General features: G+C 44.3%; 1 protein-coding gene across 2 annotated transcripts; it reads right to left on the reverse strand.

Annotated features, from left to right (window-relative positions):
• Positions 1 to 635: 635 nt before the first annotated feature.
• LOC125539466 (uncharacterized) lies at positions 636 to 9,582 on the reverse strand. Of its 2 annotated transcripts, none has more exons than XM_048702924.2 (8): positions 9,372 to 9,582; positions 8,141 to 8,239; positions 3,068 to 7,441; positions 2,731 to 2,955; positions 2,451 to 2,609; positions 2,005 to 2,163; positions 1,404 to 1,496; positions 636 to 1,259 (listed from the first exon to the last, which is right to left on the reverse strand). In XM_048702924.2, exons 2-8 carry the CDS (start codon positions 8,210 to 8,212, stop codon positions 1,038 to 1,040), a joined length of 5,304 nt encoding a protein of 1,767 aa, XP_048558881.1. In that variant the 5' UTR covers positions 8,213 to 8,239; positions 9,372 to 9,582; the 3' UTR covers positions 636 to 1,037. The 2 variants fall into 2 exon arrangements, with proteins under 2 accessions (XP_048558881.1, XP_048558880.1); XM_048702923.2 differs by having other exon boundaries at positions 1,350 to 1,496.
• Between the last annotated feature and the right edge of the window lie 387 nt (positions 9,583 to 9,969).

The following is a 9,969-nucleotide window of genomic DNA, read 5'->3' on the forward strand; positions in this document are numbered from 1 at the left end:
TACGAAAATGAAAAAACAAAGAAACAAAAAGAAAAAAGAAAAAGGAAACATCAGAGCAGCGCGAGCGACTGCGCTAATGTCCAGCCAGCCGGTCAATGATCCTAGTATTTGACTTGCCACATCAACAAATACCAGCTAAACGCCATGAAGGTTAAAAATAGAGCGGGATCAGAAAATTCGGTATGCTGATTTTCGGGATTACAAATTCAGGATTCGATTTAGCTTTCGTCTACAAGCTTAACTTTGTTTTGGACTTTCTCCACATGGAAACTTGGAAAGCATGCATGCTGGGTCGCTTCTCGCTTGTGGCCTGGGCGCTTTCACCTGTATGACCAGATCCATTCGCCCGTATCATACATTCATATGGCCTCCAAATGCCACTGAAGCAGAATCTGCAAATACATCACCCCGCATGCGGTTACAGATACGGTAAATAAACGAGTGGCCCGTATCATATGGCAAGAAAGTAATGAATGGTAGGGGCTGAAACCCATCTGATCAAACGAGCAAATAAACGAGTGGATAAACCCATCTGAAAATACAGTGGATAAACGAGCCACTTCTTGCCAACCAACAACCCAGATATATATAGATCAAAAACACTGGAGCGATTCTACAGCATATGACACAGCATATACTCGACCATATGAACAAATTAATATTTCTGACGGACTTCCTTTTTACAGAGAGAGAGGGAGGGAGATGTAGATACAAGCCCACCGACAGCAAACACCAAATTGCATGCATATGGCCTTATGCATGCCAAGGGTAGGAAACTAGGAATGAACAAAAATCAAATTCCCACCCCCCTTAACCCAAAAGAAAAACTATAGGGAGAACTCGCCAATAAGAAGCTTCCGGATCCCTGACTTTCTCCCTGAAAGCCATCAGTCCGTTCAATTGCAATCCACCAAACCAAGCAAGCTATGCGCTGTTCAGCTAGAGTAGTAGTTCAGGTTCATGGGAAGCAACAGTTTTTAGCTGTTCACAATGGGATTTTCCCATAGGGCACCAGCAGGAACTTCACAAGAGCGGCACTAGTATCGCCTTCCGAGGAACATGCCGATGACCACGGACAGCAGGGCGACGCCCAGGATGAACTTGAAGGCCATGATGCCGGAGGGCTCCCGCAGTTGTTGCTGCGCCGGGTTCGCAGAGGCCGTGCTAGGAGCCTGAGATATGTCGCGCTGTTTGTTTTGCGGTGCCAACGAGTCCAGGCTGAATTCTCGGGATCTCGTTGATGCCACTGCATCCTTTGCCTGCAAAAAAGATGATTGTTGTTAATTGCTGATAACTACTGATCAGGGTACTCAAGATATTTCAGAGCATCTTTTTTCCCGTTTGCTTGCCTGTTCTTCAGATTTGGAATAAGCAAGCTGCAACTTCTGCTCAAGGTCCTGTACCTTCTTCTCCATTTCAGCACTCTTGCTCACATTTTGGGTCAGCTTGTTGAGCTGTGTATTGACCAGAGCGAGTTTCTCACTCTCCTCTGCAACCTGAAAAAAACCCGCATAAATCAATACATGAGAAAAAAAATTGTAGATATATACTTATAAACTGTCTATAAATTGTCAAAGCAGCAGGAGGACTAGAAGTCCAATGGCGAAGCAAATTTTCTAATGTGAAGTATGGGGGTATTGTGTGAATCTATCAGCTTTTTATCATCAAGAATCTGCAAGTTTGACTACTACAAAGATTGAAAAGGCTATTTGTGCTAATTTAAGCAAGTTCTGTAATCGTGCGAGGCAATGCATTTCCTATTCATGTTCCCTCATTCCATTATCATGCAAGCCTTCAATCATGATGCTTCTGTTCTCAATGAGAGAAAGCCGAGCAATAAGCCAGATGCCCCAGAACAAAGCAGGCTTCAACATTTAAGGATTTGAAGGCAAATAACAAATGGATTTTATCATGCTGCCCTTGATCTTGGATCCATAACACCCTTCGCATGTAACAGGCGAACTAGTATTATAGCACCAAATGCATACTCAGATCAAATCAAACCTTGTTCTCGTAATGGATCTCAGCTTCTTGCAGCTGTTGATTAAGAGCTGATACTTGTACTTCCAGCTCTGCAGCATGTTTTTGTGCAGCTTCTAGTTGATCCGTTGAATACGTCTTAAACGCATCCCACTTTATCTCCCTCACTGAAGCTTGCTCTTCCTGCCAAAACAAAGGTTTTTCATGTCAAGATTAATTCAAGCAACAACCAAATTTTGAAAAAGAAGTGTCAAATTATTTGGAATCAATTAAGTCAACAACTTCACTATATGTCAACAACATGGCCATACACAGAGGCAACTGCCTATCTGCCATCAATTTCTGATGGTACCAGTTGAGCAGATAGGGTTGACAGTAAGAAAATGATGGATCCAGCAATTCCTTTGTATTTAGCATGCTTGACAGTAAAAAACTGTTTTATTAGGAAAATAGTTATGACGCCAATTTACCTGGTTAGCTATGGTACGGTAAGCAGCCTCCAGTTCCTTCCTAACTTCCAGCAATTGTTGCTCCAACTGATCTTTTTCATGGACTAAGTTTGCATGCTCCTGCATCTTGCTTGTAAGTGCTTCATTCTTTTCAGTTGTTTCAACTTGCATGGTCTGGATCTGAAAATATTTGAAAAATTATACAGATAGTACTTCGAAAGTAGGACCAATTGCCCTAATGTAAAGCTTGGTCAATAAAATGTAGCCAAAATAGTTTAGAGGGAGATAAATAACAAGATACCTCCTCCATGTATTTTAGCTCAGACACTGTAATTTGTCTCTCAAGTTTTGAAATATGCAATTCTTTTTCAGACTTCTCCAAATTCATTTGCTCCTCCAATTTGGCTACAGCTTCATCAAGCTCCCGCTTTACAGTTTCATATTTATCATTTAACATCTGCTTCTCTTCCAGTGTGCTTTGGTACTTGCTCGCCAGTTCTTCCTGCTCTTCCAGAGTAGAAGATACCTGAAAATGTTTCATCTTGGTAAGAGCTATGTAATGGTATAAGAAATATATGGAAGTGAAGACGGGTAAGCAGCAGTAAGCCGAGAACAACAAAAATAGAACTCTTAATCACCTGGCTTTCGAGCTCTTCCTTGCGTTGAATCATGCCATCGAGTGTTTTTCGCAATGAATGAATCTCTTCCGACACCCCCTGCTTTTCTGCTACTGCAGCAGCAAGTGTCATCTGTAATTCATTCAGCTTGTTCTGATGTACTTCCAATTCCTCATTCAAACTACTATTTGCAGTAATCAAGTTTTCTTTCTCTGTCTGGAAAAGTTCAACCTTGTTTTGTGTTTCTGCAAGTTGTACTTCTAGGCTCTTAAGTTTGTGCACAACTTCATCAAATTTAACCTTATGATTTTCTTCATTGGCAGCAGCTTCCGTTGCCTGCTCTTCATAATATCCCAACTCAATCTCAAGAGCATCCAGCTTCTTGCTCAAGTCTTTAACTTCAGCTTCTTTCTGGGTTATTGTCTCGAGGGCTTCATGCAATTTAGCTTCAGTTTCACCAATCTTTGATTCAGCTGCAGAGTGGAGTTCCAAGTTTCTTGTGTGCACCTCTGTCAGGTTTGTGATTGTTCCCTCATGAGCAGCTAGCTTCTCTACAGCTTCTTCCTTTTCAGCATGAGTAGCACTAAACCGTTCCTGTAACTCATCATACATGGCCACCTTAGCAAACACTTCCCCTTCTAGGTGCTCATTCTTATCAGCCAGTTTTCCATTCTCAGCTTCAAGAGAAACCAGCTTTTCCTTGAGGTCTGTAACTTCAGCTTCTTTATTTGCAATTGTCTCAAGAGCTTCGTGCAGTTGACTCTCAATTTCCGCATACCTCGATTCAGCAGCAGACTGGAGCTCCAAGCCCTTTGAAAGCTCTTCTGTCAAATGTTTTATTGTTTCCTCATGAACAGCCAGCTTCTCTGCAGCTTCTTCTTTCTCAGAACTCGCAGACACAAATTTCTCCTGCAGCTCATCAACTATGACCAGCTTAGCACTGATTTCCTGCTTCAAGGCTTCATTCACATGCATCAAACTTTCAGTCTCAGACTGAACTGCAATCAGCCTCTCATTCAAATCTTTAATTTCCGAATCTTTCTGTGCTATTGTCTCATGAGCTTCACGCATTTGAGCTTCAACTTCTGCATTCTTTGATTCAGCTGCAGATTGAAGTTCTAAGCCTCTACTGTGTACCTCAGTCAAATGTTCTATCGTTCTTCCATGCTCAGCTAGCTTTGTAACAACATCTTCTTTTTCAGCATGAGTAGAGTTAAACTGCTCTTGCAGTTCATGAAGCACGGCTAGCTTAGCATCAAGTTCATCTTTCAGAGCCTGATTTGCTGCACCCATGGCTGTGCTCTCAGCCAATGCCTCTTCAGCCTTTGACTCAGCACTGGAGAGCTTGGTCTTGATTTCCTCAATGGTGGTCTCATGAGTAGCGATCTCATTTTCAAAGGCTTCGAGCTCCACCTTCATGGATTCCACCTCTTCAGTGGCACCAGCTGCTTTTGCTTCATAAGATGCCACTTGTTCCTCGGCCAACTTCAACTTTTCAGACAGTTGCTGACAATCCGTCTCCTTCTGACTCAAGTTGTCCCCTACTTGCTGGAGCTTCTTCTCTGTATCTTCAAGTAAAGACTGGTACAGAGATTCCAGATCAATTTTCTTGGAAGTGGCATGTTCTAGTGCCCTCCCACTGTGCTCAAGCTGCTCCTCTGCAGATTTAAGCTTGTCAAGTACTGAGCTTTCTCTAACACCCAGTGCCTGAAGATCATTCTCCACCTCTTCCATTTTACCCCGGGCAGATTCTAGATCAGCCTGTAAAGTCTGGACCTGCTTCTCGGCTTCCAAATGCGCTGTGGTGGCCTTGTTTGACAATTCTTCATACTTCTCCTTCTCCTCATTAGCTTGAGCCAACTTCCCTGACAACTCATCCTCTTTTTGGTTTGCTTCTGCTAATAAAGCCTCGAGACTTGCTGATTTCTCCTTGTATGCTTCAACTTCCCCAGAAAGTTCATCAACCTTCACACGGAAACCATTGCATTCATCTGTCACGTCTTTAAGCTCTTGCTCAAGATCTGTGCTCTTCTTCTCGGCAGATGCTAGCTTTGACTCAAACTCAGTAAGCTGCAACTTCAGACCTTCTTCAGCAGCACTTAATTCCTGAACTTGAGTTTCAAGCTCTGCGGTCCTCTGCATTGCAGACTCTGCAGCTGTTTTGGATTCAGTGTGAAGATCACTAAGAGATTTCAAATTCAGTTCTAGCTCCTCTTTGTGCGAGTGTGCATCAGAGAGAAGTGACCTTGTTTTGCTATGATCATCCCCAACCTCGCTTAACTGGGACTCCAACTGCATGCACATGTCATTCTTATTGGACAGTTGCAGGTTAAGATCAGCAATGGTGTTCTCGCCACTTTCTTTTTCTTCTGTCAGTTTTGCCAACAATTCTTCTAAATCAAGCACCTTCAATTCTTGACTCTGCACCCTCTCTTCGATAACTTGCTTTTCCTGCAACTGTTCTTGAAGTTTTACTTCATACTCTGCTGTTAGCTCCTCAAGTTTCTTCTTTTCTTCGGTGATTTGAATCAGTGAGTCCATAAGATCTTTCTCCTTTCCACTTGCAGCTTCCATCACAGCTTCAAGACTAGCTGATTTTGTCTGGTAAGCTTCTAGATCATCGGAAAGGTGGGAAACCTTGCTTCTGTACTGTTCTAGTTCTGCTTCAACCTCCTTGAACTTCGCTTGTGTGGCTTCAAGTTCCTGCTCCAGCTCCTGTCTTCGGGAGTGTGCACCATCAGCATCAGACTTTGATGTATGAAGCAAACTCGCCAGTTCAATACTTCTTTCGTGAACGGAATGAGCTTGTTCTTGATGCTGTGAGAATCTGTCAGTCAGATCCTTGACTTCTTCTTCAAGTAGAAGAGTTTTAGATGCCGAGGAATCCAGAGAAGATTGCAATTCATTCATCTTCTCCTTGTATGCCTCTGCATTGTTCACTGCTTCTTCAAACTGCTTTTCTTTTTCTGCTGAAGAAGCTGCTTCTTGTTGGACCTGCTCTTCCAGCAACTTTACTTGTTCACTTGAAGTGGCTAATTTACTCTCAGATTCACTGAGCCGTTGCTCAAGATCAGAGCATTTCTTCTCCGCAACTTTCACATTCATGCTAGCCTCTTCCAGATGCGACTTCAAAGCCTCTTCAGCTGCATGTAGTGCCTGAATCTGTGCTTCAAGTTCAAGAATCTTCCCGTTTGCATCTTCAGCAACAGCTTTGGACTCACCATGCTGCTCATTGATAGATTTCAGATTTACCTCCAGTTCTTCTTTATGCGACAATGCTTCTGACAGGAGCAACTGTGCTTTAGCATGCTCCTCTTCAGCCTGACGTAGCATGGAGTCTCTCTCTGATAGTTTTGATTCAGCGTCAACTAGAGTCCCTTTGAGAGTTTCATGTTCATCCTTTAATTCATCGAGCCCAGACTGCAGGTTGAGTATCTGCGACTGTTGCTTCTCCAATGTAGCTTCACTTGTCTCTTTTTCCTTCACATGCTCTTCCAGTTTTATCTCCATTTCTTGCAAACTCAGAAGCTTCGCTTGTAACTCTTCATTCACGGTGGCAAGTTCAGTCTCTAGTTTAAGGCTCTTTTCCTTCAAAGATTCTTCAGATGAACAATGGAGACTCAACTCTTCAGTGAGCTTACTGATGTCAGCATCCTGCGAGGCAAGCTTCTGCTCCAAATCATCCACTTGTGATTTTGACAGTTCAAGTGCTTCTTGCACCATCTTGAATTGTGACATTGTGGTATTCAGTGATTCTTCTACTTGCTGATGGTCAACAGCCTTATCCTGATGTCCCTTTATCTCTTCCTGAAGATTGTTAATCTGGTTTTCCATCTCTTTCATGTTCAACTGAGCCATTTCCAGCATCTTATCAAGTTCCGCAGCCCTTTTCGCCTCCTGTGCAGCATGCAAGCTCCTTTCATCCTTCAGCTCTTCAAGTTTGTGGAGCTTATCAGCTGATGAACTTAACTCAGCCTCAATTTCTTGAATCCTCTGTTTCGAGATTTCAAGCTCAGACCCCAGCTCGCTCAGTGATTGTGTTGCATCAGCCAGCTCTTTATCCTTCTCAGTGAGAGACCTCTGTGCTTCTTGTAGGGAATTGTATTGCACTGTCTGCTTATTTTCTGCTTCTGTCATGTCCTTCATCAATTTTTCCTTTTCAGATTCAAGCTCTTCAATGCGCATTGATAGTACTTTCAGTCTTTCTGTTTCTTGGTTCAAGGTGGCAGATTCTGAAGTTTTTTCATCCTCTTTGGGACTTGCCTTTGTCAAAGGTGAGACATCATCTACCAGCTCAAAACCATCGGATCCTGTTCCATCATCATCATCATTGGGTGTTTCCTTCACATGCAGATTCGAATTCCCGTTTACTAATTTTTCTTTGTCATCGTGTACCTAAGACATTGGCATTGTCAGAATACATTGGCATATTTGGAATTTCAAATCTAATAATAACCAAGTCATCATTGAAAAATAAAGTCCTCATTGAAAGAAAAGTACTATTGCAACCATGAGATTCTATTAATCTTGAGACTTCAAGCATTTGTTTTCATCGAGATTTTTCTATTCTCCACACTCCACATTTTTTTCAATGCAGTAGATGCAAAAATTTAGAACATTGGTCTGAAAGTTATGCTGATCATTGACACCACACAACAATTCTCAATACTAAATGTGATAGTATAGTAAAACATAAATGTTTTTTCGTGCCTGCCAATTATCATCGACCACAGATTCTACATATTCAAATGTTTCTTTTTATGAAAGGGGTCACTTGGCCCCCGTTTTCATTACAGAAAATGGCATATTCAAATGAATGATATTCAAGTACTAGCAGTGACCAATGTATGAATTGACAAATGACTAAAGTACTGAAGACAACAATATATTTCAGTCACCCAGCCAAAACATGCTCAGAAACTACACTTTTTCTTATCTTTTTTGGCATCAAGAAGTATTGGACGCCAAATAACAAAACTGAGCATGAATAAAACATATTAAGAAAGTAACAAGATATGCACACATTACTCATTTCTGTAAGTACGCTGGAATCTCGAACATGCACTAGACTTCATGGATGAATGTTCTCCTTACCAGAATCGTATCAGGCGACTTAAGACTGGTCGTCTCCCCAGAGCTTACTTGCGCCGCCTGTTCTGCTTCCATCTCGGGCCACTAGCTTAGTATTCGTTTCTGCCATTCACAACAAGAAAATAGTGGCATCAAATACTCACATCATCAATGAGTATACAGGCATCAAGATAATGTGTAATGATGATGTAACCCACAAATGGGATCCAATCAACGCGAGCCAAAAAGGGTGCAACAGTCTCCCAAAAACAGGCTGAGTGGGGGTAAAGTAAACAATTGATTTTGTGTACAGACTACTTCACTACAGACTGGACACAGAGGAAAGGCGACAGCTCGGATCCAACTATTCGTTGTTATTTTGGCAAAAGCAAACACAATGATATCGTAAAGAATTTCATGATCTTCTCTTCCTGTATACATAGCCTACCACCTACCAGTCAAAGGCAGTACCAACTCCACACAAGGCCAATCAGGACCAGAATTATGCTACACGCACAAGGATCCGATCCGATCGATCAACAAGTGGCCGTCTAAGTATATATTTTTTTTCTCTCCCAAAACTCTGATCCGAGCTCACACTGAATTTTGCAGAACAAGCGGCTCCCAGCCTACCGAACGCAATATCCACCAAATAGTCCAGCAACCGAGCCAGAAAAAGGCAAAAGACAAAAACGACAATTGGTGCCCACCAACCAGCCCTCCCTCCCACGGTCGCCGCCCCCTCCTCCTACCCCGAGCAGGGACGTGCCATCCGCAGCACCTCAAAGTCAAAAAAAAATCCCGATCGATCGGACGCCCACAGCCTGATCGAAACAGCACGGTCCTCATCCACAGCAACAAACCCACCACCCTCCGCCCCGCCGCGAGCAGACGGGCGGCTGGCTCCGAGCGAAATCGTGTGCGGGAGCCGACCGAAATGGCGAAAGCAGAGGCGGGCAGCGGAGCAGCCGGAGGCGGCAGAATCGGAGCGATAATTTAAGAAAAAAAAAAACTCGCCCAATCCACTCCGCGGGCGGCGACTCAGTTCAGACGACGGAAGGCGCCGCTCCAGAGGTGGAGGTCGGATCAAATGGCGTAACCAGTGCCTCCCCTCCCGCCGAGAACCAGCGGATCGCCGACGGGCCGTCACTCGACAGACGCGATCAGATTCAAAAAGAAAAAAGAAAAAAAAACAGAGAGAACAAACACCGGAAAAATTACGCTCGCTAGTTAACCAGAATGAACAGGAGCTCACCTCGGATCGGGTGGCCGACGGAAGCTCCCGGCGGCCGAGATCCTCGCCCGTCTCTGCCTTTTCCGGCGGCCGTATCAGGCGGCCGCGGAGCAGACGCCGCGGCCAAATCAGCGAGGAAGTTCGAGAGAGGGGGGGAGATTGGAGCAGTGAGAGGGGGGAGAGAATCTTTTTTAATTTGGTCGGGGTTTTGGGGAAGTGCGTTGTATTTGCTCCTTCGTGGAGGGGTTTATATCTGCCGCATGCGTGCCGCTGAGTTGGCCTGGGCCCCGCCAATAAAGCCGGCGGGGGTTGCTAGCCTCACCGACCCCGTGCGCTCACCTCCCTCGCGCTCGCTGCCCGGTGGGCCCCGGACTGCCTGGCCCCGCGCGTCGGTGGACGAGAGGGGATCAACCCGTGGGCGGCAGGATTACCGGGACGACACTCCGCGCGCAACAGCCTGCGCGTGTTGGGGCCTTGCGGGCGGCGTTCTCGGGAGGGAGGGAATTTTGCAACGAGATCCCCCTGATACAGTTTTGAGAAATCTTCGCCACCTTTTCTTAATCTACCTTATTTTTTATTTTTTATTTTTGCGGGTATTAATCTACCTTATTTACCGGCC

Source organism: Triticum urartu, chromosome 2A, assembly GCF_056163025.1.
Source record: "Triticum urartu cultivar PI428250 chromosome 2A, HENAU_Tu73, whole genome shotgun sequence".
NCBI classification, from domain to species: Eukaryota; Viridiplantae; Streptophyta; class Magnoliopsida; order Poales; family Poaceae; genus Triticum; species Triticum urartu.